This window comes from Styela clava, chromosome 8 (genome assembly GCF_964204865.1).
Source record: "Styela clava chromosome 8, kaStyClav1.hap1.2, whole genome shotgun sequence".
Taxonomy (NCBI): domain Eukaryota; kingdom Metazoa; phylum Chordata; class Ascidiacea; order Stolidobranchia; family Styelidae; genus Styela; species Styela clava.
Genome location: NC_135257.1, coordinates 5,827,208 through 5,853,877, shown reverse-complemented (window position 1 = coordinate 5,853,877; position 26,670 = coordinate 5,827,208). Strand labels below are relative to the sequence as shown.

Sequence of the window (26,670 nt, the reverse complement as noted above, 5' to 3'; positions counted from 1 at the left end):
ATTAACTACTTCCATGACTATTCCAATTAATTCAAGATTCTTGCTGCTGACTAATCACGGATGCAATTCTGTTGTTGTATGTCCAACTTTGGTCAGTAGAAACGTGGTATTCCCGCAGTGTGCGTACCAGGTTAGGCATGAATTTTATTCCTTGTTCTTCTTTTCCTTACTTTAGTTCTATAAAAAGTTCGGGGACTGTCTGTTATTAGCCAAGTGAGCGCCGTAAACGTTACAGAAACATATTCGTGAGAGTGTGCAGCAAGACTCTTGAATTATCTTCAATCTTGCAGAACCCATAGAAGGATAAGAAGTTAGTCCCGCAGAAACCAAATCAATAGCGCTAATTCCGTAATGTTCTTGCTTTATGATTCTTTCACTTTATATTCAAGTTAATGAAATATGTGTAGATTATAAATGCAATTTGAGTCAGTTAATATTTATGATTTTACAACATCGTAATAAGTATAATAATAACGGTATAATATAAGGAAATAGGAAAATGTGGCCATATATTGCACAAAAACTAACAGAATGTCAAAAGTATAACTGCAACAATTTTTCTGGCTGGACAACTAAATTTCTACTTTATATTGGTGCATAACAGGAATGTCACTGTATGTACATCCGTTGCATATAAAAATTATATTATCATTATTGCAATCACTAAAATACAATGACTCGGGATTGTTATCTTGGAAGAGTTTGGTATGGATAGAATTCTCTTACGCAATTAATGACTAGTGCGAGTAAAAGAAAGTTACTCAGCACACTAAATCGAATATTTTATCTACTTTTGGCAAATGTTGGCAGTTGGCACTGCATAATGGTGACAAAATGAACATGTCATACACAATCTGCCGATAAAATACTGTTTCTTAAACAACCTTTTTTCAACAGAAACTTAAGTGAATACGAAAGTTAACGGGCACTATGAATCTTCAACACATATTATGCAACAAGACCCACAGCGGCCTAAAAATATGATTGTTTATTGCTAAATTTGTATCATTCAATGAAGAAACAACATCCACCAATGGCTATGTAACTTTGAAGTTATTTTACAGTTTTCATCCACCTAATCATCTCCTTCATCATCACTATACATATCACTGTTAGACGATGCTTTATTTCTACGGCTTGCAAACTCATTCCTCAGCAGATCAAGTTGCTCAAGTTCAGCCTGAACTTTTTCCATATGAATCAATCGAAATCGCCGAATTTTTCTCATTGGAAAAGGGTTCATTCCTTGGAAAGCTATTTGTGTAAGCACTCTGAAAAACAATAATGCATCTTTACTGTAAAAAAGCAACGGGGTGGAAAGACAAAAATGAAACATTCTGATATACCAGGAACTATTAACAAGTATCAGTTTTACTAAAAAACAAAATATGCTCCAAAACCAAGAATTTTGCTTAACAATGAGTAAACAATGGCTGAGAATCTGAAGCAAATTTAAATGCGAATCTTGGTTGAAAAGAATTTTGCTTAGACTGCAATTTGAGAAAAAATAATTTCAACTCGTGTGAAGTTGCTTTGAACAAAGCTTTGTTAACAGACTTTGTTAACAGGAGATTAGCTTTGCTGCAGTTAGGCAACATTAGCTTTGCTAATCTCCTGCCTGACTCTACAATCGATGTTTTTATGAGCAGAAGGTACATTCACTATAGACAGAAGCCGAGAATCTTTCAGACTTATCCAAGGGTGTTGGTGCTCGATAACCTGTATTTGTTTATCGTGTCTCCCTTCACCCTGAAATGCCATTTTTCAGCTCATTCCTACCTTCTGTTTTCTCAGTAAGGTAAAAAATAAAATATTGATTTGAATTACCTTGCATCATACATTCTGTGACTCATTCTTCTTAACAAATTAAACAAAGTCATGTAATCATTTAATTCAAGAATATCTTCTTCAATATGTTTGAAAAAAGCCAATCCAAATCTAAACAAAACCTGAAACAGAAAAACATACTATAATTATATTATTGAAAACAAAAACACTTAGGATTAGACAGAGTTGTGACAGATTAGGTGAATAATTTGAATAGATATTTCCAGATGCATTTAATTTAACAATATATATGTAGTATTCGAAATACAAACTGAATCACTCTATTCAAAAACAAGACTGCATACTACAATGTAATGTCTTTAGTTGCGCCTAAAACCTAAATTAAAATTTATTACTACATCCCTAAGGAATAAGAGCATCCTCTTAAATGCACAGGTGATGAATGCCATACCTAAAATAAAATAATAGCTAATTTGGATTGAAAAGGCCTACAATACACTAAAGATAAGATATTAACTTAAATTTATTCCAGTAGAAGGAAAACCTGACAAGATGGTTTAAAAATTTTCCAGCCTCTCGCACAGTTCTCAGTCTATAGACTGTCAGTCAACATTTTCCAATGAATGGTTATGATTAGTCAGGTCGAAATTAATTGACCAAGGCTGACATGAACCACCAATTGATGACAGCGGAATCTCGCACATTGTGTTGCTTTCTTCAATCCCCAAGAAAATCAGACTCAGAAACCAACTTCGTCATTGTCATCTTTATACAACAAAAGCATATTTTTATACTCTGATAATATCCAACCTTGGAGCTTTCATTCAGAAAGATATCCCAAATTTTAAACATAGTTTCTGGTGGAACGTTGTCACAATAGATGCAAAGAAACCAGTTGAAGGTTATCAGTGAAAGATCGATTCCCATGTTTTCAAAATGCCGATGTAATCTTGGTAGTTTTTCAGCAAGTAAGTCACGGAACACTCTCTGATCTGCCTGTTTAGAAATATGAAAAGGTTAAGGTGATACAGTAAGTTCAAAGCTTTACATCATACATAGAAGAATTGTAAATCTTGGTGAACACTATAAGCCTATGCATTTATTTATATATGCATTTATATATATATACTTTATAAATAGCCCAAAATAATATTTGATTATATATCCTTAACTTACTTAATCGCTATTGCCTGTCGTGATCGCCAAAAAGCATATTTAATCGCTAAAGGCCTTAACTTACTTAATCGCCACTGCCCTACATACCGGTAATTGCCAAATAGCATATTTATTCTCTAGTCTAAATGCCATAAATTACTTTATCGCCACAAAGCATATTACATCGCTAAATGCCTTAGAAGTAACAATAAAGCAAACAAAGAAGCATCTGCAAAACGTGGAAATGTTGAGACATAAGTTGCCTAAGAATAGTTATGGAACTACCAGACAACGAAACTATAATGTGGAAGACGACATACCTGAGAAGCAGTCAAAGTTGGTGTATAATACTCAGATGGCATAATACATTCAACAATTGCAACCAAACACCAGAACGCATCTTCTTCACCAAGATATAGAAGGGAAACAGCTGCCATTCTATTCAATCCTTGACAATATCTGAAAAAAGTATCAAGTTAACCAAATCAAAATAACAAGGTAAATCAAAGCCTACTGTTGTCCATAATATATTTAAATATAATTTTAAGGATACTTTTTTGAACTGTCCGTTTTACAAATTAGACAATGTGCCTAAATATTCACAAAGAAAGCAATGCATTAACAAAAATATGGAAAAAATTAAATAATCACCCTACCCGATACCCGGGTTATGTAAACTGTATGCTCTCAATACTCGTCTCAATTGCTGAATCCCAACACATTCCATAGATGCAAAGAATCTATTACTAGGCAGTGTTCTTAGTAAATCTAAATCAATTTGTTTAGCATGCAGTGGAGCAACTGTAGTTTCTGTCAGCCTTGTGTAGTATGTTCCATCAGCATTCAGCTGCTGCCTGTAAAATGATAAGATTTTAATATTTATTGCAGGAGGCCATCGTAATTGACCAGTGACTTTAGGATGGGATATGATTTGAGAAGGCTCAATAATATGGTGGACCATGGCCTCTTGCTCACTGACCAGTCTATGCAGGGTATTAGATTAGTCAGCCAGTTTATTTCTTTGAAATGCATGGATTTGGTGGTGGAGGAAGCAGTAACTGAACAGATGTTACGTGTACCACCCTACTACCCTGCAACATGTGAATCATCTCAAACATTGAAGGATCTACTGGTGACCATTGACAAATTAGTTTTAGATATTCCATATTTTGAACCTCTGCCTTTTATCTAGTTACCAGCCAATGTCAGCTATGGCAAAGATATTATTTATATTAATTTACAAGATATAATAGTTTAAATGTTACATTACCTGAGTTCATAAGTTCTGATATGAACCAAATATCTCCAAACTTTATGCCTCAAATCATGCGGAATTCCAAGTCTAACCAGTGATTTGAATTCACCATTTCTTTGCCACTCTCTGAATAAATAAAATTAATCCAATTAGACTATAAATTTTACCAAACAAAAATAAAACAAATATAAAAAGACAAAAAATTATTCGTGTAACCTTTAATATAATAACCTTTGATTTTTGAGAAAATTATCAAAAAACCTGATAAACTCAATTTATACACTTAACCAAATATGATATCAAATTTACTTGTTTTCAGCAACATATTTCTGCCATTTATTTGCAACAGTAGCATCATGCTCTTCTATTGAATTGACAATGTTGGAGGCATGCTGTTGAAGACGACTAGCAGCAGATAAGAATGTCGATTCATCTCCATCATCAACAACCTGAGTGAATCCATATCTGTCATATTTGCTCGACCTAAACAATAAAAAATGCAAAAGTTGGTTAGGCAGCAAAGACTGGACATAGCTAATGAAGCTTTTGTCTAAATGCTAATTGATAGTCAGGATAATCAAACTTTTGACAAGAATATAAATAAAAATTGGTGGTTTTAAGAAAAAATGCAAACAATAATCAAACACAGTAAATAACATATTACTGTGCCGAGGGCTATATGAGGGATATGGCAAAAAATACTGCTACATCTCCCTTTTTCTAAAAATTCAAGTTTAATTATCAAAGACAAATCAGAGGACATTATTTCATTTCAAACAAATTCTTCCAACAATAACTTCTATGTGTTTTTTGGTTTTAAAATTCATTTTAGTTGGAGTCTTATTTTTAAAACTATCAAGCTGTCAGGAGTTAATAATAATTGTTAATTAAAAATTTTCTAGATTCCAGACTTCTAATCCAAGTAAAATTTTCCAGCTCATCTCAACCCAATCAAAAAAGTTAACTAAGCATTCTCAATAAAGCTTGCAAATATCAAAGTTGTCATTTTAATTTTTTTTCCAAGTTTTGAGCTTGAGAGTTGTTTTATAAATGGCCCGGAGTTTGGAGTCGAGTATTAATTTCATGACCCGTCATCCCTAGATTAAATCAATTTGCATAAAAAGGAGACATAGCCTACTTGAATGAAGCACTGATTTCTTCAGCTCTACACTCTCCCTCTTTTATAGCTTCCTGTATGAGTTGCTTGACAACATTTGGTTTTGAAGAACCTCCTTCCTCTTGATGTAGAAGAGGATTCTCTGTGTCAGCACTATACACAAGTGTTTCTGATCTATTTCTATCCATTTCAGAAAGAAGAATAAAATATTTGCTTTGGAGTTGACAATGCAAGGCTTCTTGGTGAAGAATCTACAATAGAAAAGCATTATTTGAGTAATTGTTTCGGAGTGATTGTCTGGTGGTCGAAGTGCTGGCCCCAATGTTGGTGCTTGGGTTTCAATCCCCCACTTATAACCCTATCCAGGATTTAAATATTCAGTTCGTTTGAAAAATAGTGGTTGCCCATTTATCAGTGACTGCTTCTACATAGCCTTGTTCAGAGTGAGAACACCTCATTAAAAAAGGTTTGTAACAAGATGAAGACAGCGTTGTTCGTATGCCAGATTTTAAGTACTGGTTTATACAACACAAACAATTTAAATTATTATGCAAAGGAAAAACTTCATAATTTTAACCAATACTGTTCCACCTTAAGTTACGATGTTGATGAAAATCATAATGCATTTGGAATGATGAAAATCATAATGCATTTGGAATGATTGAATTGTTATCTATTACCATAACCGACAGGGACTGGAAGCCCACAAGTTGCCATACGATCATAGCTTGCTGACTCTACTCTGCCCCAATATAAATTTGATATCCTACATTAGTTTCAGATAAATGAATTATACTAAAACTGAGAAATGTTATGGTAATGTTCAATATATTCTACATGCCACCCAGGCACTTACATGCACATTTAAAAAGTATACAATACAAGTAAGCCACCATAAAAACTGCCACACCTGACAAGTAATAAGAAAGATTAGCGCTCCAGCTCCAGAAGTATGTGTACCAATATGGAGGTAACTAATTTTGTTCGCTACCTCACATAAAAATTATGGCCTAACCCTAACCTGGTATACATACTACAAGAGCACCGAAAGATTCATAGGTAATCGAATAAGGCATCGTATACAAACTGCAATTTCCAATAGCAGCATTGCATTAGATTGAATTAATTTTCTTTAATATGGTATAGAGTATATGATACATTTGCTAATAATATAACCTTATCATGTAAAGAATCCATTTTATTTCTATCAACTTCTCTCAAGTGTGTGAGTTCTAGAATTTCATTGTTCAAGAATTTGTTTTGTAGTCGATAGCCTTCTACTTCATCCTGTCATCGAAAGAAATAATCGTAGACAATTTGTATGGTTAGTAAATATGCAATAGTGTTGAGAACTGTTAGTCAAAATAGCAAAGTGAAAATGGTTAGATACAGAAGACAACAGAACAGTTGATGCCCTGTGTTACATGCTAGAGCATATACCTGCTACTACACACCATGGGTGTGATGATTTTAATTTTGTAGAAAAAACATATAAGCAGGTAGACTGCTGACCTTCTCATAATCAAAATATGGTTCAAGGCTTCAGTCACTATCTAAGTCCATGTATCTGAATTAACTTGCTTCAAATATTCACTTTTTTCATACCAGGACTAATGCGGGATGGGAGGCTGTGATTCCCATAAGATTGTTTATTTAAGTGATTTCATCAACTTTTTTCAAAAATGAATATAAGACATGATATCCTAGTAAGGAGCTATAATGTTACAAAGAAATTCAATAATGAGAAGGGTGTTGATGAAAAAATGTTGATTCAAGTGTTAATGTGTTAATTTAATCAATTACGGCATTGGTTTAAAAATTGATTTAGAAATCATCCACCAAGTTTCGAATTTTTTACCATTTATGATGGTAGGATCGAGGAGATGTGGTAGACCAGTGATTCTCAACCGCGTCTCTTAGAGCCGCATGTGGCTCTCAACTATCGTTTCTACGGCTCTTAATATCCAATGAATATTTTTCATTGAAAATAAATCAATGGCTTAAAATTGAAAGACTGAACTCCAGTAGTTGAATCGATGCCAGAAAAGTTGTCAGGTCGTTTTGAGTGCAACCTTTCATTGTAATGGCAACGTGTTTTTCCTCAATGTTTAGCCTGCGTTTCAGTACACTGAATTCAATGTTTCCTGTAATTGTTGATATTGTATTATATGTACTATTTCGTTTTGTCTATTTCTGGCAACACTGCCTGTTAACTTCTTTCATTGTTATTGTTATAATATTAAGGTTGTGTAATATTAAGGTTGTATTATATGATAATAGTCAGTTTAACAGTAATCACATGCAGGCTATCCTGTGCCCTATGCAGATTAGGTATTTTTGAACAATCTGTTAGTTTGTCAAAACAAAATGTCTAGCACACTTTCAAAAAAGCTCACACTCTTTATAAATATAATTGGGCGTTTTAATTTAATTATTTCCAATTATTTAGGTATTTTCAAATTGAATAGACAACATTATGAAAATATGAAGATATTGTTATGTAGCTATGAACATTGTTCTATATACTGGTGAATGCTTCCATCATGATTGTGGCTCTGTTTTTCAGACGTCAGGATTAAAAGACAAAGCAAATGTCAAGTTTAGCCTCAAATCAGATTTTACCCCGAGTTTTGTTGATGTACTGGTAGTTATTTTAAAATACATACTGTGCTTGAGTTTTATTTTGAGGCTATTTATGTGTCGATTTTCATGCGACTTCCTACAACTTTAAAGTTTGAGATGCAGCTCTGACACCGAAAAAGGTTGAGAACCACTGTGCTAGCCACCTTACTTTAACACTGTATTATAAGAACACGATGTTTCTCACACAATTTTGAAGTGAACATTTGTAGCATGCATATTAAAGTCCCTCTTTATTAATCAAATTAAAGCCGTATTTGTTTAATTTTTTGTCACCTTTTTCAATGCTTGAATGGAAGTAATATTGAAGCTGTTTATTAAAGTAAAAAATTATTAAAAACAACAATGAGTGATTACCTTTAGTTTTTTGAATTCGGTCATAGCTTCACCGCTGACAGCAGTTTTATCACTTTCGAGAGAAGATGAACTTTCCGTTAGTTGCTGAGCAGATGGATTATCGGTTAATGCTGAATCTTTACCTTTACTTACTTCACTTGCATGTTCATTCACAAGTGATTTGTAAGACTTTTCCATTTCATATAACTGAATAAAATAACAAGTCAGTTTCATAACTTATCAGTCGGCTAATAAATTTGTAAATAAATTTGCTAATAAATTTGTTGAGAAAATATTGACCTTAAACATTCTACACTAGATTATTATGGGTAATCAGAAAGGAATTGGCTTGTAGGCTCGGCAATGTGATGTATCATGTAAAGCGCTGAGAACGCGATCACCACTGCATCTCTAATTACCCACGCAGGTTCGCAAAAATTGATTCAAATTGATACAAAACCCCTAGATCAGTGGTTTAATCCTGATGGTCTTTTTCACTCTTTCGCAAAGACGAGCTACTCCTCTAATTTTTCCCTATTTTGACTTTTACTACAAATACCTTTAATGCATGATGAGGAAAAAGGGTTGTGAAAGAAGGTTTTTCAATGTTGTAGAATTGAGGATGTAGATGCCAAAAATTGATCGTAATGAGGGCACATGATACATATGAAGCGCGCAACTGGCCAGTTTTTTACTAAAAACTGACAAACAGACAAATTTCTCTGTAGTAAGAACATAATAAAATATAATATGTAATATAAAAGAGCCCATTGTTATTCTAGCAACTGTGCAAACTGATATATGATCAAAGTATGCATTTTCTCATGTGACGATAATAAAACTGGTAGCATAATAAAGTAGTAGAGAAAAATGAGAATATTCTACTTGCCAAATTTACCCCTAAGACAGATCAAAATCAGTCTCAGTGGGAACAGTTTTTATGTGAATCTAATGTTGACTGGTATATAACAAAAAGAGTTTGATACCTGCACATTTCTATTTTTAGAGAAAGGCAAACATGGACTGTTGTTTTCACAATTAGGATGAGTATATAAATTATTGTTTTTCTCAACTTACCTCATTTGTCAATTGCACAACAATACCATCTTTGACTTGCAACATTTCTTGAAATAATTTTGTCTGAAATGAAAGTGTATATCGTTATGTACACACTGTCAAAAATCAGTACACCGTTGCACTTATCCGAGTACTAATTCGTTATAAAAAAATCAGTGCTCGCAATAAAATCCTTCTAGTAGTTGTTGAGGCATATGTACATAACGCATAAGAGTCAAACAAAACAAGAAATGAACGTGGCAAAGACAAAACTGTGAGACATATTATCAAAAAAGGAATAGGCCAGTAGTTGGAGGAGTGAGTTGCAGTAATTAGACTTCCAAATTTAATTTCATCGATAATGCCATTGATTGTGTCATTCACAGAGAGAAGAAAAATTTAATCTTTCAGCAGTTTGGGTGAATACAATCAGAGAAACAGCTATATGGTAGTGAATTCTACATAACTGAAATTCTTTGGAAAAAACTTCTGGTATACAATTTTTTCGTTGGTGGATTTACTGACAAGTCATGGATGAGTGTTCACAGCCAACCATGTACCACAAGTCCACAACTGTCTTTTTTTAAGAAATAATTTCCAAAATAGTTTAAAAATCACTATCCATAAAGGAATAACACATAATGTCATACCTTTTCTTCCTGTTGTCTGAAAGAAAGCTTGGTTTCATCTACCTCTTCCCTTAAATGTTCAATTGTTAATTTCAATGTTGTTATTTCTGATCTCATTTGATGATGTGAAGATGGACTTCCTGGTTCTTCTACAAATTAAAACAATACAAAAAGTTCAAGTTATAAGCCAAAATGTTTAAGCAGCAATAGAAAAAAGTCCATCCATAGAAAATCTGAAGGTACTAGGATATTGCGTACTGAACTGCAAGTCCTTTTTCCTTGTTTACTTCCTTCCACAGAATGACTTTACAAATATACTCGCTATTTTGTGAAAAGAGATCATGCTGTTCTTTTTTATCATAGAAAATACTCATTTCCAAAAGATCCTCTTTATGGAATATCAAACTCAGACAAAAATTCAAATATAACTGTATTTTTCATCAAGAGGCTTTTTTTGTTGTTTCTTTAAATAATGTCATGTTTTTAGATTTGTTTCAAAATTTTCCAGACGCCATACGTAATTAAGTGGAAAACACTAATCTAATAAAGATTCTGGTCTTATAACTTAGTATACTCAGTTATAAAGCACTTCGTAAAGCTCATCACACCAAAGCTAGCTACTTGATAATATTGATATAAAGGTTTAAAACATACAAGGAAATATATATTATTGAACAGCAATACTGATTATAAAAATTCAATATGATCAACTTCAATACACCAGTAACCATTAAAAGAATTTTCAAACAGTTAGTAACATCAGGTGGGTAGAAACTTCCTCTCCATTCCAGTTTGTATATTCAACAAACAAAACAAGAAGCAGAATACATATATGGACTATTTTAGTTTTCTTCAAAACAAAATCATGCTTGGTCAAATATGAGCCAAGAAAGACATGGTGATTTGAGTCATGTTATGTTTAAGATAGCCTCAGCAAGAAGCTAAACAATGTATTATAGTTCTTCCGCAAAACAAACAACAAAGCAGAAAAAACTTTACCACTGACTGTAGGAATGGTTTTTGTGTTTGTTGTAGTGAGCGAACTGTACATATCCAATTCCTTCTTTAATAATTCAATTGTTTCCTGTCATAAAAAAAAAATTGCTGAAAATTGTTCATTCGAGTCATATGATCGAACGAATTACGAAATGCAATGTAGGAGATTTGAAATACCAAAACAGATTTATATATAAAATATGATATATAACTTTCAGGTACAAGCTGGAAGAGTACCGAGTACCACATTCATAAAACTAAAGATAGTGCATAAAACTACCTCCCAGATATTTACTGTATCGGGCTATGGTTTATAAGGATACCATAAGAATTTGATTCAAATTAAATTCCAAATAAATTTTTGTAAATAAGAGATTTATTTAAAAATTTTAATAATCAAAAAACAGCAAAAGTAATCAAAAAACCTCTTTCCGAGCCACCCCAATTAAAAAAAAAATGATATTGTAAAATATCGTAATCCGAGTACGTCCCAAATTCTAAACGGCATTCAATTCTCATATGGACACAAGATTAAATTAATATTGAAAGCAATCGTGGCGTAGTTTGCATCAGCAAAATAGATTCTACCAAGTTTTTACGATGTAATACTATTGAGCAACACTTCAATATCAAATATAAAATAAACAAATAAATTTACTAAAAATAAAACCATTAATTGTTCAAGTTTTGTGAAGCCCTGTATTATATGATATTAATTACATAACCCCTTTTAGAATGTCACACACTTATTTTTCTCCAAAACTGCACACGTCAAATTATCCACAAAGTTTCCTTGGGAAGTTTCTACACTTGAAAGGAATATTTCTTTATCGTAATACTAAGTGACTTGCTCTATCTAATATACGTTATTTTAAAATTGTACTTATCACATAACATTACATGAATATTTTCCATATTTCTAGAAAAAATAGTCAAAAAGTTAAAGCAAAACCAACCTGTTTTGATTCCAAACTTGTTTTCATCAGTTCAATTTCTTCTTTGACAAGATTTAATGTCCCAGTAATTTCTTCTACATGCTTAGAATCATGATGAAGAATTTTACCGCCTCAAAACAAAAGTAAATGTAAGAGTTTAGGTTCGACCCCCATCCAAATAAATGATGATACTAATGTGAGACAATGTGAAATCTACAATATCATCAGGTTAAGTAACATTAACTTCCCAATGTATGTGATTTTACTAGAATTTCTTGAAGGAAACAGTAAAAAATAGATTAGTCAATCAACTAAATATCTACCTGATTTAACGGTTGTTTGGATTTTGTCAAGCAAATGGGTAATTCCAGCAGTTGTGCGAGACCTCGGCCTTTTATCTAGGAATAAAGAGTATTATATATATTATATGATGCATGTCGAAATGACTGTTATTAAACATCAATTTGAAATATCTTGATTTAACTGGTTCCAAAATCTATCTTACTTTTTGTTTCTGTACTTTTAGTTGCCTTCAATGCGGGACCCAATGTCAAATGTTCTTCCGAGTCTGGATTGGTGTGTTTCGCATAAAACACACTGGTTGGTGCAGGTGGAGCAGGACGTGGAGGCTTGATTCTCATTTTTGCTATTCCTTCTGAAAAGTACATGAGAGAATAAATTATTAGAAGCAAATTATCATGCTTCAAAAGTTATATGGTTTCGAAATAACATTCAATATAATAGACTTTAATTTTCAAGATAATGTTGCAGTTGAACAGGGCTGGGAAGCCAGAGCTGGAGTCAAGCTTACCATATTAGATGGAGCTGGAGCCAGAGCTATTAGGATTTCTAGTGGCTCCAGCTCCTAACCATCCAATTATCTTTTAACATTTATGCTTTACTGATACCTCATACAAATAGCAAAATCTATTTTTATTCTAAATCTTGGACCAATATTTTATCAACCAGGTGTTTGATTCATTTCCTAGAGGGATCAAAGCTTGGTTTCAGATGTGAATTTGTTTTTCCGAATCTACAGTCCCCGATGCTCACACTGAATATATTACCATCTGAGAAGAAGTATTTTGAATCGCTATAAAAGAAAAAAAAGTTGTTGATCTCAGTCAACCCTTTTCATGCTCACCTAAGAACAATGTCATAGTCATAGTCAAGTTTATTTTTTCCATCCAGTAAAAAAAGTTAACATGCAAAATTAAGACCAATAAATAATATTGAATACACATTTCACTGGGAAAGGGAAGCCGCGGGGAACCAAAGCTGGTTATCAAGCAGCGACACCCAAGGTTCTAATATCTAAATAAACATTAGCCAAGTTTTAGCAACTTGATTGTTGGACAACTGTTATCATTGATGATCGAGGCTTGGTAGTTGAACCATCTAATGTGATAGGTAAATAAATAACCAACATCGCGTAATACAACTCAAATGTGAATACATTAAGTCTGCTTGGAGGCAATGACCAAATAATCAACCACTTATTCTAGCTCCCAATGCCAAATAGTATACAATTGATAATTTTATCAAGGGCAATCACCTCCTAATTGTGTGACTTTGTTGCCAAAATCTGATAAACCAGGGAGTCCACTTGACCCTTGTTTTATATTCATATTTGCAGATTTTATTCCAACGGTATCTGGTGGATTCTCAATCCTTGGTAGAACAGGAATAACTGATAAACAGTCACGATTTACTTGGAGTTCTGAATAAAATATATAAAAAGTAAAATGACTTACCGTCATTAATAATATAATAATCTATATAATATCTATAATAAATAATCTGAGTGAAGTAGAAAGAGACTTGTGGTGGAAATTGTAAGAGATTTGATTGAAACATGGTATTGTGGGGTTATTTGAGTAGTTTTTAACATTTGAAGCGATGTAAAATCTGAGTGGAATTGATTCTCTCTGAAATTATGGTTTCATTGTAACATTCTGAGTTCTGACTCTGTACTTCCTTGAATAACATGTTGAATCTTATTCAATGTATTCAAGTGACCCTAAAATGCATTTTTTTCTGAAAGTCAGTATACTCAATTTACCTCAGTTTTCGAGGATAATTGAGTATACTGACATCTACCAGTTAAATCCAAAGTTAAGAAAGCTCTAGAACCAAATCAAACACATTCACATAAACTTGGGTACATACAGTTCATTTAAAAAAATACTAATTACAAAAACCTTGAAACAAAATTATCTGGCACCACTTTAAATTTGGTATGATTGATCACAATTATGGTTGTCATAAACATATTACCCCAAATCGGCTTTCAGTTAAAATACCAGTTCATTATGAAGTAGGAAAAGGTGGTGGAAGTTCATTATAGACTAGGAAAAGGTGGTTTGACTCGACCAACAACTTCCTTGATAAAGATACTTTCCATGTTTCTATTTTGGGTTAAATCAAACACAAAATCTTTGAGCTCTTTCATATACTGATATCGTACAAAGTTCATTTTGTATACATTGGTGAGAACAACTTGGCCAAGGAATTCCCTTTCCCCATATTGCAACCAGCTAGTCAAGGTCTTGATTTCTCTAATATATTCTTCAACTTATAGTTAGTCCTCTGTTATAATCAGCTGTACTATGTGAGATCACCTTTCTCAAATTCTGTTTCATATTCTGTTCATAATCTACTTCTGACTCTTTTACTGCTTTTTTGAACTATTATGATCTTTCTCTTTCCTGTTTTTTTTTTATTTTCAACCAATCATATTCATTTAAAGTCTATCCCATCAGTATACTGGTATATACTTTCATTCAACTGATGTTACATCTGACTTTTTTACTGCTTTTTTGAACTATTATGATCTTTCTCTTTCCTGTTTTTCTATTTTCAACCAATCATATTCGTTTAAAGTCTATCCTATCAGTATACTGGTATATACTTTCAACTGATGTTATGAAACCGTGTGACTATATCAACTAAAGCCTTTGTAAATGCACTAAGCTCACTGGTGGAGTAGAACTCTGTGCTTGGCTTGTCCACAGCTCTCTTTTTTACTATTTTTTGAGTTACAAGAACCCCTTTCTCAAAATCCTACGATTGCTTATTGTGGATTTACACTCATATGCAATAAAAATAGAAGCCTGTATTAAAAGATTGACATGATGTAGGCTGCAAACAAGTGTTAGGGCTCAAATTAGTTACTTTTGTTCACCTACTTTACATCAAGTTGTGTAAAGGTACGGATCCCTATTTATGGGGTATTTACTTGGCTAACACAGACAGTCCCCGAACTCGTAATAGAACTAAAAAAAAGGAAAATTGGAATAAAAGAAGAAGCCAACCCATATGCACTAAGTTATGAAGTAACCTCTAAAATCTCAAATTATACAACACATCGATACGATAAAAAGTAAAGATACCCAAGTTCTTCTGTATGTTTTTTTTTCGTTAAAACTTATGAAAATGTGATTTTATTAGAGTTCTATTTTTGCTATATTGTAAAATTTTACATCTCACAATTGCTAATGCAATGCTGATATCAAATCAATAATAATTCACCTAGATTTTTCACTTCACTTTCCCCAGGAAATTTGTCGATAAGTCCAGATGATTTTTGTTCATCAATATTTAAAACAGCAGGATTTGTATCTGCTTCTGTATCAGCCTTTGGTTTAATTCTACTTGAAGATCTCTGAGTCTGCTTTGTGTTGAAAACTCTTCTTTCTGTTTGCAGTTCTTGCAACCACCATAGCATTGTTTTTTGATCACAAGCCTAAAATAAAATTATATGATTCTTATTCCTAACTTAATTAACATTTAGTGATGAGACAAATATATGATATAATAATATTGTATATTGTATTATATAACTGTATACATTGATCTACAACTTGGCCCAAACTGTTAGTCTGAAGTGACCAAAGCAAAGTGTAGGTAAAAAAATCTTGACGACTGAAATCACAAATCAGAATGGCACTCGCATCATGCATATTTGGGGATGAATGCCATGAGCCCATGACCAAAGCATGCAAGAATTGTGAACAACAAACAAGAAGCATGTTGGCCCATGTTGAAGAAAATCTAAAAATTGTTGATAAACCAGGAGCACACCAAACCCTATCTACAAATTAAGGTGCCTGTGCCCTACACATGATTTCGTCCGTTATTTTCACAGAATAATGTATTATACACAACTTATAATATAGAATAGGCTTATATATGTGCTTGACGGCGTGGCGCATCGTGCTAGGCGTGGCGCATCAGCGTTAGGAGTACACTCGCTGCTACACTTTTGATTAACCCACGTGTGTTTGAAAGCTTGAATCCAGTGGGGGATAATAATGTACGATTGCTGCACTCCTCGCCGTCGTAGCATGGTTCACGCAACCGCTGGTAGGTTACGGCTTCCTCCATCATCAAGTCCATGCATATGAAACAAAAAATTGGCCAACTCCATACCTGACATAGACCGATAACCAGATGAGAGGTCGTGGTTCGCCATAATATGATTAAGCCATATTATCTTCTTTTCTCTCCTTGGGATAAATATATATGTAAATTCTATCCTATCCTACAGTGATATAACGTTCATTTCAATTATAGAATCACAACAAACAATATCCTATCTATAACCACAGAAAGACACATTGTTCTATAGTGATGTCACATTTTTGAACTTCAGTGAAGTTTAAAAGTAGTAGTAGTCATGTCGAAATCTATATAAAAAATGTACCATAACAACAGTTTATAAACCTGCAAGACATGAGTTCGAGTTTCATGCATAATCTGGAATGAATTCACAAGTAATCCATCTGCAGTACATGTGAATGCAGAGCTCGAAATAGGAATAGAACCAAGTGGATTTCCTGCAGTATCTTTTGGAGACCGATAGTAATTTAAAGAGCATGTTTCTTTGTCGAAAACAAACCATCTGGTTTTGGAACCTGTAACAAATGAATATAACATACATTTTTCTAACAGTATAGCCACCTATATAAAAATGATAAGAGTATGTTTTTCGAACCAATACTAAACATACAAAGTGATCTAGGAATGGCTACATTACATATAACGAGACCAAGACTCTATTTCACAAAGCAAAGCTCCATGTATTATGGATGCACCTAATCTAAATTGACAAAATGATCCTTTCTGCATATGGAATAATACAAAATACTTTTCATACTTTATCAAAAACCGGAAGAGTTCAAGCTCGACAAAAACTCAAGACTTTTTTATGAATTTTTCATTATAAATCATATTTCCCAGTACAAACTCTTACCTTTAATAAAACCCCCTTGACTAACTTTTGCCAAATATCCACATAATCGATCTTCATTAGTATTGCATTCCTCTGGAGAAAGTGGCTGTTAACACGGAAACAACGGTATATTTTACCATATAAAAATGTATGTAAAAAATGTATTTGTATATTAAACCTCACGTATGCATGTCAAAATGTATAACCACACGCTCACAGGCATAGCAATAAATTGCATATCTAACTATTTCTATAGATGAATGACAAATTGTAAGAATGCGCTTTTATGTAAATACTTCAAAACCGAAATCCTACATCCTATTGAATTGGGGTCTCATGTAGTTTCGTACCTAACATACGTCTAGTGGGCGTAGCATGACAATTTTTCCACGTATCAATCCTAACCCCCACCTGACTACACCATCCAAAAATTATGTCTTTACGACGTTACAGTGACGTAATAGAGCCCTTCAAACTATACAAACTGCCATCCAAGACGCGCAAACAAGCACCCGAAATCTAACAGTTATTTATCTCGTTTTCTCGTCGCAACAATTCCCATAGGAGAGAGATCGATAACGTCAGTCAGTTCTTTATCGTCGGCGCCAATGCCATTTCGGTCGATCGTGCTTATATTTGGCAAGCTCTATGACATGATTGTGATATCGTAGTGATTTAATTTTTGGATGGAGTAGTCAGATGGGGGTTAGGATTGACATATCAAAAAATTGTTATGCTACGCCCACTAGAAGTACGTTAGGTACGAAACTACACGAGACCCTCGAATTGTATAACTAGGCATTAGTTCAGAATCTAAAATTTTTCTTGTTTTAAATGCATAAAAATTGGTTACCGGTAATAATATTCAAGCACAGCAATATAACAGCACAGTTACTGAATAAAATGCCATGTTATTCAGTTATTTGTTATAAAATAATAGTATTAATACAGTGATAACTGGGACAAAATAGACCAATAAATACAAAAAGAGACTAAAATCAATTTATTCTATATGAATGAATTTCTTTCTATAGAGTAGATAGTCTAAAATTATTCTGTTATTATAATGTTGTAAGCGACTAACTGTTCAAGCAACAGTCAGATAGTATCAACAATACAGTGCTGCAGTGACATGCCTAATACTTTTATTGCAGTATTGAAGAGAAAATCTATTTTTGTACTAATTCTGTAATTGGTCCGTTTTCTGGTTTTGTATTTGATTTAATACATAGTTTGTGAAACGAGCTATTTTATATGACTAGTCTAACACAAGATACAGCAGTACAGAGAAGTTTAGTAAAAGACTAAAAGATGATCAGAATATTTATATAGACTACTGAAATAACAGAATAAAGTGTTTTCTAGGAAGATTTTGTTTATTCTTCTTTCTGTATTTATGCGCCTTCCACTCGGAACACGGCATGGGATTTGAAAAACATTTTTGCCTGCGATGCCTTTATAATTACTGAATTGAGTCTAGCGCTAGCCTATGTCACCGTAGCCACAAACTGGCTTAAACGGACAGAACACTATGGAATCAGAGAAAAAAAAACTTTCAATTTTACCTGTATTATCTCAAACGCTTCAGATTCATCCCCTATATCCACCAAAATGTCTGTTGGACATGGCGTCGCCTCCTTATCAGCCATGCAGCTGCTATGTAATCGTTCAAATGCAAAAACTCATAAGCACTGTTGTACTTCAGAAGCCCAAAACTGAGCAGGTCAGAAACTGTTCACAGCAAGAACTTATGCACAGCACAACACAAGACTGCAAGCTAGACTGAATAGTCACTTTGCTGAACACAGGCTGTATACTGCCAACTAGTGAGCTAAAATTTTGGACTATAAGTTCCACATTTATCTCAAAATATTTATTTCAGAAGATGTCACAATAACACAAGTTAAAAAATCTACGACAACATATAACAATGAAACAGATTTTTGAAAAAGAGAAGGAAGCTGAGAGGCTGTTTGCTTATGGGCACCAAGAAGCAAGCAATAAAAGAATTTATATACTAGAATCACCCAGAGTATGATTGAAAGCAGATACAAGATAGAAAATCAACACTAATTTGGCATTTTCATAGCAAAAAATTTCTATGGCGGCATAATAATACATTACATTCGTAAACCTCAATAAAATCTTGTACTTATGGAAACAAATTATTCAAATTATGGAAGCTCCTCTGATAAGATTAGCGTTTTGTAACTATCAGTATAGTTTCAACCAATTCCAATACTATTCAAAATTAAACATGGTTAAGAAAGGCGACAATCTACCAACTATTTTTTGTGAAACGATTTTTTTAAGACGCTATCGATAATAAAATAGGGCAGCAAAAATTTTTGAAAATTATACAAGTTTTAACAGTGTATCCTGTGCAAAAGATAGTAAGACTAACATGGTTAAAACTCAAGACTGACAACAACAACCAGGGATGTTCAAAAACAAAGCGAATATTCGAATACATTATATTTGATATGGTAAATTTTCAAACTTAGAGTAGTTTGGCATATTTTTGTTTAAAAGTTAGAGATTCGGAGCCACCAGACAAGCAAATCAAAACGTTCGATATCTCAACTGGAAACAAACAGTACAGAGAAAACAATGACTTTAAATTTTTCACTTGTCCCTAATTTAGGATGTATTCGATATTTCATATTCAAAAATATATTATCAGAATATATCAGAAACAGTGATATATTCGGTTTTGGCAACCCCTGACAAGAACACTATTGAAATTCAACTCTTTGAAATATTAGCTAGATTAAATAACAGATTAGATGCTTGTGATTTTGACGAATCAGACATAATATTAGTTGAGGCTGACACAGTTCCGATCGATGTGGAAGAACTCAAAACAAAATTTGATTGGCTGCCAATCTGTTGATGTTGGCCAGTCTGAAGTTCTAATGGTTGTGAGATGGCTAAGTTATGGATAGCATTGCCATTATTTGCTTGACCAATAAGTCGCCCCAAAACATCTTCATCAGTGTCTTGTGCACTCATAATAGTGCTTAGCTGATCTGGAGAAACAAACATTTGGTTTGATGAAACCAAAATATTCTGATTGTTAGAGTTTGTAACAATTCCCCCCATATTTCCACTATCCGCTACCGTGGGTGCAATCGATATACGTTGTTGATTCATAATAGATGTTCCAGTTTGAGGTCTGTACTTGTAATCACTTCTTCGATAGTGATGCTAAAGAAAAAGGATATTAGTAAAAAAAATGAAACATATTAATTATTCAACATTATTGGTAGATGTTAGAACAACGTTTATCAACCAAAACCCTCTAAGAAAAATTTTGCCTTTTTGTTGAAAATTTGACCTTGTATTTGCTATAGTTTTGCTAATTAACTTGCATATATCTAGTAATACGGGAGGCAATCTCAAAATCTGCAAATCGCAACCTACAGCAATCTCTGGTAGTGAGTCTTCTTTTCCCAGACCCGAATTAAATCTTCCTCCATCACCCCGATTCCTATTCATTGCATGTTTATGTCTAGACTCGTGCAAATATTTCTAAAAAAGACAAGTTTAAAAAAAATTATTATTACTTGCAAACTAGTATGAACCACTTCGGATTAGGATCTAGATAAAACACATCATTTTTAGGATACTTCGAAAAACAAAGTCAGTAAATTGTCACATGAAAGTGATCAGTTGATCTCTATTTTAGTGTTCCACATGCGATCTGGACACAATTCCTCTACAATCCAGTATATATCAAATGTATCCGCTTCCATGAAGTATAATTTATGATGGATATTGGGACACTTGTGCAAACCTATCGATCATGTATAAATATGAATGTATACATCTTGACAAGCATGCAGATATTCGTGAATCTTAAACAAAATTATTCACAAGTTATTATGAAAATTGCATTCATTATTCTTATTGTTAAATTAACATCAATTTATGACACAAATTTTTTTTTTCCAGTTCAACCTTTCTTTCTTTTGGTAATCTCCCGGCAGCTTCAAGTTTTGCCCTTGCTTGTCTTCTTTTCAGTATCCTATGATATTGTTTTGCATTTACATATAAAGGTTCTTCCTCTGATTGTTCTGCACCTCCCATGTTACCCAACTGTAATCGCTGAAACCCACCAGTACCAGTTGGTATCATCTAAGATCATACAAAGAAATATATAAAAATTGAATTTCCTTGTTCAGGCTAGATCAAGTCTGAAATACCATATTTATAGTAAACAATAGTCGACCAAAAAACGAGTAAAAAATGCTGCGGTACTCGACAAAAATTCGGAGCTCAAACACTCGAGCTGAGCGTGTGGCCGAGCGAGATGATTTGTGATTTAGTGTTTTTTCTTGCCTTTTTTGCCATTGATAAGTGTTTAATTTAGCCTTACAGTATGAAATGGCAAAGTCTACCATTTCCAATTTTGAAAAATGATGAAATGATAAAGAAAGCTAATGTTGTGCAGGAAGCGACAGCGACAGACAATTATTCTTGTTTAGATACACAATTAATTTATTTTTCAGGGTATTTTAGAATGCGTAAGAAAGTGTTAAAATAATTACCATTGCTTCTTATGGCAAAAAAGTTGTAGTACTCGAACAAATCATTAGTCAAACACCAATCCAGAACGAATTATGTTCGACTACAGACGGATGACTGTATTAGGAAATCATTACTGGTATATATCTACATATTTATCGGATTCGATTCAGAATTTCACATACCATAATAACACCAGCATTCTGTAGAGCACCAACATTAACATTTGCAGACGATAGATTCAAACCAGGAACATTGGGAATTGTTGCATTGTTATTAACAGTTTGCAATATTACAGAACCACCAGACTGGAGTCCTCCTCCCAGCTATTAGATTAAAAAAAAATATTTTCATTTAAAATATGACGCATTTTCGTATACGATAAGATCACCATTACATTGATAATCTCAAATTGCATAATAAGACTATTCAATTTGTATGTAGTGAAAAAATTCTAGTAAAAACTACTGGCACAGAAAATCCAGATATTTTGTATTTAAAGATTTTTTTTGAACAAAATCACCTGTAATGTTTGCGATGATATATTGGAAGTTTCAGCAGCTGCACTTTGCATTAACAATTGAGATGCTGTCGGTTGACTTGGTGCAGTTTCCTTCGAATATAAAAAAAATGTACAAATAGTTTAGTAAACAAAAAAATATAATTACTTTACTATCCCAGCTATGTTGACAACAGAACATTAAACTATGACTATTCCAATTACAAAGTCATTCAACAATGAAATCTGTTACCCTACATCGTTAAAATGTCAACAAGTACATCCTTGTTATTTAGATGAAGGATATATCCTCATAATAATTAATAAATAAAATGAATATAGAAGCAGAAATATGGCAGTTACAAAATATGACTATCATGACCAGAAGCAATTAAATTAAATAACTCAAATTGTAAATGTAAAATCATTGAATTTATTTCAGATATTCCACAAATTTTAACCATTGCAATAATAAGTAGAAATAGAGATCGCAAGGCCATATTTCCTGAAATAATATTTTGAATATGGAATGTCAAATATATAGTATGTTCCTGTGGGCCCAATGATCTAGTAGTCAAAGTGTTAAAATTATCTCTGTTGACATAGCATCACATTTATGGATATCAAATATAATGAAAAAAAAAAGAATGTATTTGAATAATAAATTTGTTTTGGATATTTCATAGCACGAACCTGTTGTGTCTGTACAACGACTTGTCCATTTCCACCAGTGGGTTGCAATTGTAAACTTCCACCAGGACCTTGCACAAGTTGAAACACATTTCCTGCACCTGCATTCAGTACATTAGCAGGTGCTTGCTAAAAGGGGTGGAATACCAAAGTTATAAATTTGAACGAACAATAATCAACGAACATTTGAAGATTTATAAATCTCTCAGACAACAAAAACGAAATGCCAAAAATCATAGCATAAATCAATTTTTGTTAAAAATCCGATACAATATCATAAAATATACATATAAAAGGGTGAAGTAATCATAATTTGGTAGATACCAGGTATAAAAAATCATTATTCCTTTACTATAATACCGAATAAATAAAAATGTATAATGGTCTGAAAGAATAAATGTATACCTCCACTGTTTCTATAATAATAGAGTAATTTTGGCTATGTGAATTAGTATAGAGAGGTAGTTTTTGCTCCCTAGATTTATTTTCCTCATTTTGGCCAATTTTGGAGATTTTCCACCTTACAATAAATTCAAAATACAGTAACTTGAAGTTCTCAAAACATAAAACTATGAACTTTTTTTGACCCTACTTTGATCAGTGTCACGATAAAATCTTCAAAAAATGTACAATATAATATATTACTTGTATTGTTTCATCTCCTCCAACTCCAGCTTGCAAAACCAGAGGTTGTTGTTGCTGCTGTTGTTGTTGTTGTCCAAGTAACGAATTTACATTCATAGTAACGATTTGGACATTCTGACCATTTATCTAAATATATCAAATACACTGATTATGTCCTACTGGCTAATTTAGAAAACTAGATAGCGATCGGAGACGGCCGACTTATAGATCTGCGGTTTCGATTCCTTCGCTCTGACTCGTTAGCGACACTGCGTGTCCCATCACTAATTAATTAATTAATAACTTGCTAATTATACAACATAATTCATCCAAAATCAATAGGTTTCTGGTTAGGGCTGTCCAAGCGAACCAAATATTCGAAATCGAATCGAATCGCTAATTATTCGAATCGTTTTTGGCTAATTTTCGAATCGCTAAGATTAGGTACATAAAGCGGAAACCACCTTTGCAGGACGTTTTTTATCGGGCAGGCGGCGACTCTCGCTCCTGGCTTAATTGGTTTCCCGATATTTCTCTCGCCTTCATTTTGTGATAAACATGTCATTCCTAATGCCCGCCCGGTGGCACGTGATTAGCCATTTCATGCATGGTCATCATAACTTAAAAGTTATCGGTAATGACGTTTTTGAGAGGGAACAAGGAAAAAAAGGCAATTTAGAAAACGATAGTTTTATAATAGAATCGATTTAAAGCTGTTAAGTTAGTTATCATAGGAACTTGGTACAGGCAACTCAAAGCTGAAACAGGTGTTTTGGGATCCTTATGATGGCAATACCTTCTTTCAATGGAATTTGTAATTTCATATGATGGCAATACTGTATTATCCATCTATATACCAAGACAAATAATTGCATTCTTGAATTTTGATGGCTGTTTTACACTAACAATATTATAGTCATCAAACTAGCTTCGAATTTGTTAAATGCAATTTTGAATTTGAGCAACAGTTTTATCTATATTAATGGTTGTTATTATTTTGCTGAAAATTACACAAAAAAACATAACCCTAGTGAATAGGATTAAAATAGCATCTACAGGCTTTACATGTCCTATTAAAACTGAATCCATCAGAATTGAGATTGCAATTTTTACTTTAAACACTCAACAGTTTTCGAGACCCAAATTTTGGAGTCCTCCAATTTTTTTGACCAGTTCATACAAGCGTGTGATCTCCTTTCATAAATCTGAAAACATTGTATTGCAAAATACCAGCAGTAAGTAAGATGTAACTGCACATACGCCACCACAACATCGAAGGGCATGCGTTTATTGTATAATAGAGACAGATTTAGGATTGCGCAATAATATTCGATTATTCGGTTCGATTCTGCGAAAATATTAGATTCGATTTGAAAAATTATTCGATTTTGGACAGCCCTACTTCTGGTCAGAGATATGATGAATGCACATGCAAAATTAGCAGATTCAACCTCACTTTCGTGAGATATCGCGTAACATACGAAAGTGTCTAACAGACAGACAAACAAACAAATACCTATCAACATACTTACCGATCGAGATCGATAAGTGACGATGACATTAACTTACCCACTTTTACTTTGTAGATTTAATAGTTCTGGTTTAAGACCCTACTAGTAATCTAAGAATTTGACTCATTTACCGAATCAGAGACACCATACAGCTATATCAAACAAGAAAATTGGTAAACAATTAAAATCCTTAAATAGTTCTTGATTTCCGAGTGTACTTGATAAAATCTTTGTAGGAGGAGCATGTTATTGAATATATGTCGCTCTATCAGCATCACGTATGCTATGTTATAATGGTACTTTGACTTCCTCTACCATCTGACAATGATTTTCAACTCTACATAATGATTATTATACATACAAAATCTCATTTTGATCATGTTCCATGAACTTCTTTGGTTGCATGTAACACAAGATAGGTACGCACGAGATGTTTAAGGTATTACTGTATTACCTGAAGCATTTGACTACCATTTCCACTTGCTTGTAGTAAATGAGCTTGTAGTCCAGTTATTTGATCCCGACCATCCATCATTATTGCACGGTTTCAGATATTTTCTAGAGAAAAAAAATAGGATTCAAATTTTAAATATGTGTAACATATGTACTAGTCTATACAGCTATATTTTCAATTGCATTCAGAGAGTAATTAGGGCATAGGGGCTTTCTGGCTTTGTCATTTGTTATGGTTAAGTTTGGTCTTTTAAATAATGACGAAAACTGTTCTGCCAGATCTTTTTGTTATTATAATTAGCTCTGCAGATTATTATTACTGTATTACATAAAAAATATTTTACAAATATAGGGTATTATTGTATTATAAGGAATGTTAAAATCAGCAGATCAACCTCACAGAAACAGTTTAAAAAACCGGGACCACAACCTGACAACGTGAAAGCCAGGCCGGTACAATACAGTAGGACTCTGTGACACTGAGACAGCAGTACCGTAGCCTACTATTGTACTACAGCTATGCAGTCAAAACACATCCAAAGCCTTTAAATTAATAATTCAAGTTAATACCTTTGAACATCCATTTTGTTCTCTGTTTTATTTACATTCATAATTCTGTAATTACTAATGTTGAAAACCTAAAGCCTCCATTCCAGAAACTAAGACACTACGTATCAGCAATCTTTTTCAATTGCTTACGATATCTTCTAATCTTTTACACTCTGACAATTTAAAATTCATGAAATTACAAAGAGGTTTGTGTTCAATCCAATCACGGATCAGTGACAAAGTGCCAGATTATTAGATGCACGTAAATCGAATAAAATTGATTGCCCTTGTTTTGCAAAACAACAACACAATCTGTTAGAACATTGCAGAATACCATAATAACTTACAGATTCCCAAATGCTTCTGATTGGATCCAGCTGACAAATTCACGACGAATAGAAAATGTCTTCTCAGTCTCTCAACCACTCACGATTCTTCTTTGTATATCCAATAAAATGGCGGTATGGTGATCACGTGATTAACATCGGCCTCGAGCACAAACGGGGTTTGCGGGTTTATGATCATCAGTGCGTTTCGCCGTATCCGCTAGATTTCAGTATTATTTTTTTCTGGTAATCTATTGATACTGATTTATAAGAGATTGCTATCTTATATCTGTAAGTATCATAAAAAATCCCCTATCAGCGACTTGTAACATAGTGAAGAAAGTTCGTGTA

General features: G+C 33.2%; 2 protein-coding genes across 3 annotated transcripts; both read right to left on the bottom strand.

The window, feature by feature from the left end:
* Nucleotides 1–254: 254 nt before the first annotated feature.
* LOC120345382 (TBC1 domain family member 2B-like) lies at nt 255–18,938 on the bottom strand. Its single transcript, XM_039414809.2, has 21 exons — nt 18,706–18,938; nt 17,162–17,246; nt 16,633–16,823; nt 15,439–15,652; nt 13,463–13,627; nt 12,413–12,562; nt 12,231–12,305; nt 11,929–12,038; nt 10,976–11,060; nt 9,998–10,125; nt 9,369–9,431; nt 8,313–8,498; nt 6,492–6,602; nt 5,337–5,566; nt 4,508–4,681; nt 4,214–4,324; nt 3,600–3,797; nt 3,264–3,402; nt 2,599–2,784; nt 1,828–1,949; nt 255–1,271 (listed from the first exon to the last, which is right to left on the bottom strand). Exons 1-21 carry the CDS (start codon nt 18,787–18,789, stop codon nt 1,076–1,078), a joined length of 3,003 nt encoding a protein of 1,000 aa, XP_039270743.2. The 5' UTR covers nt 18,790–18,938; the 3' UTR covers nt 255–1,075.
* A 53-nt stretch (nt 18,939–18,991) lies between these two features.
* Nucleotides 18,992–26,639, bottom strand: LOC120345384 (uncharacterized). Of its 2 annotated transcripts, none has more exons than XM_039414813.2 (9): nt 26,341–26,639; nt 25,446–25,549; nt 23,502–23,627; nt 22,860–22,985; nt 22,191–22,280; nt 21,853–21,993; nt 21,101–21,277; nt 20,564–20,671; nt 18,992–20,347 (listed from the first exon to the last, which is right to left on the bottom strand). In XM_039414813.2, exons 2-9 carry the CDS (start codon nt 25,524–25,526, stop codon nt 19,886–19,888), a joined length of 1,311 nt encoding a protein of 436 aa, XP_039270747.2. In that variant the 5' UTR covers nt 25,527–25,549; nt 26,341–26,639; the 3' UTR covers nt 18,992–19,885. The 2 variants fall into 2 exon arrangements, with proteins under 2 accessions (XP_039270747.2, XP_039270748.2); XM_039414814.2 differs by lacking the exon at nt 26,341–26,639 and adding an exon at nt 26,015–26,276.
* Between the last annotated feature and the right edge of the window lie 31 nt (nt 26,640–26,670).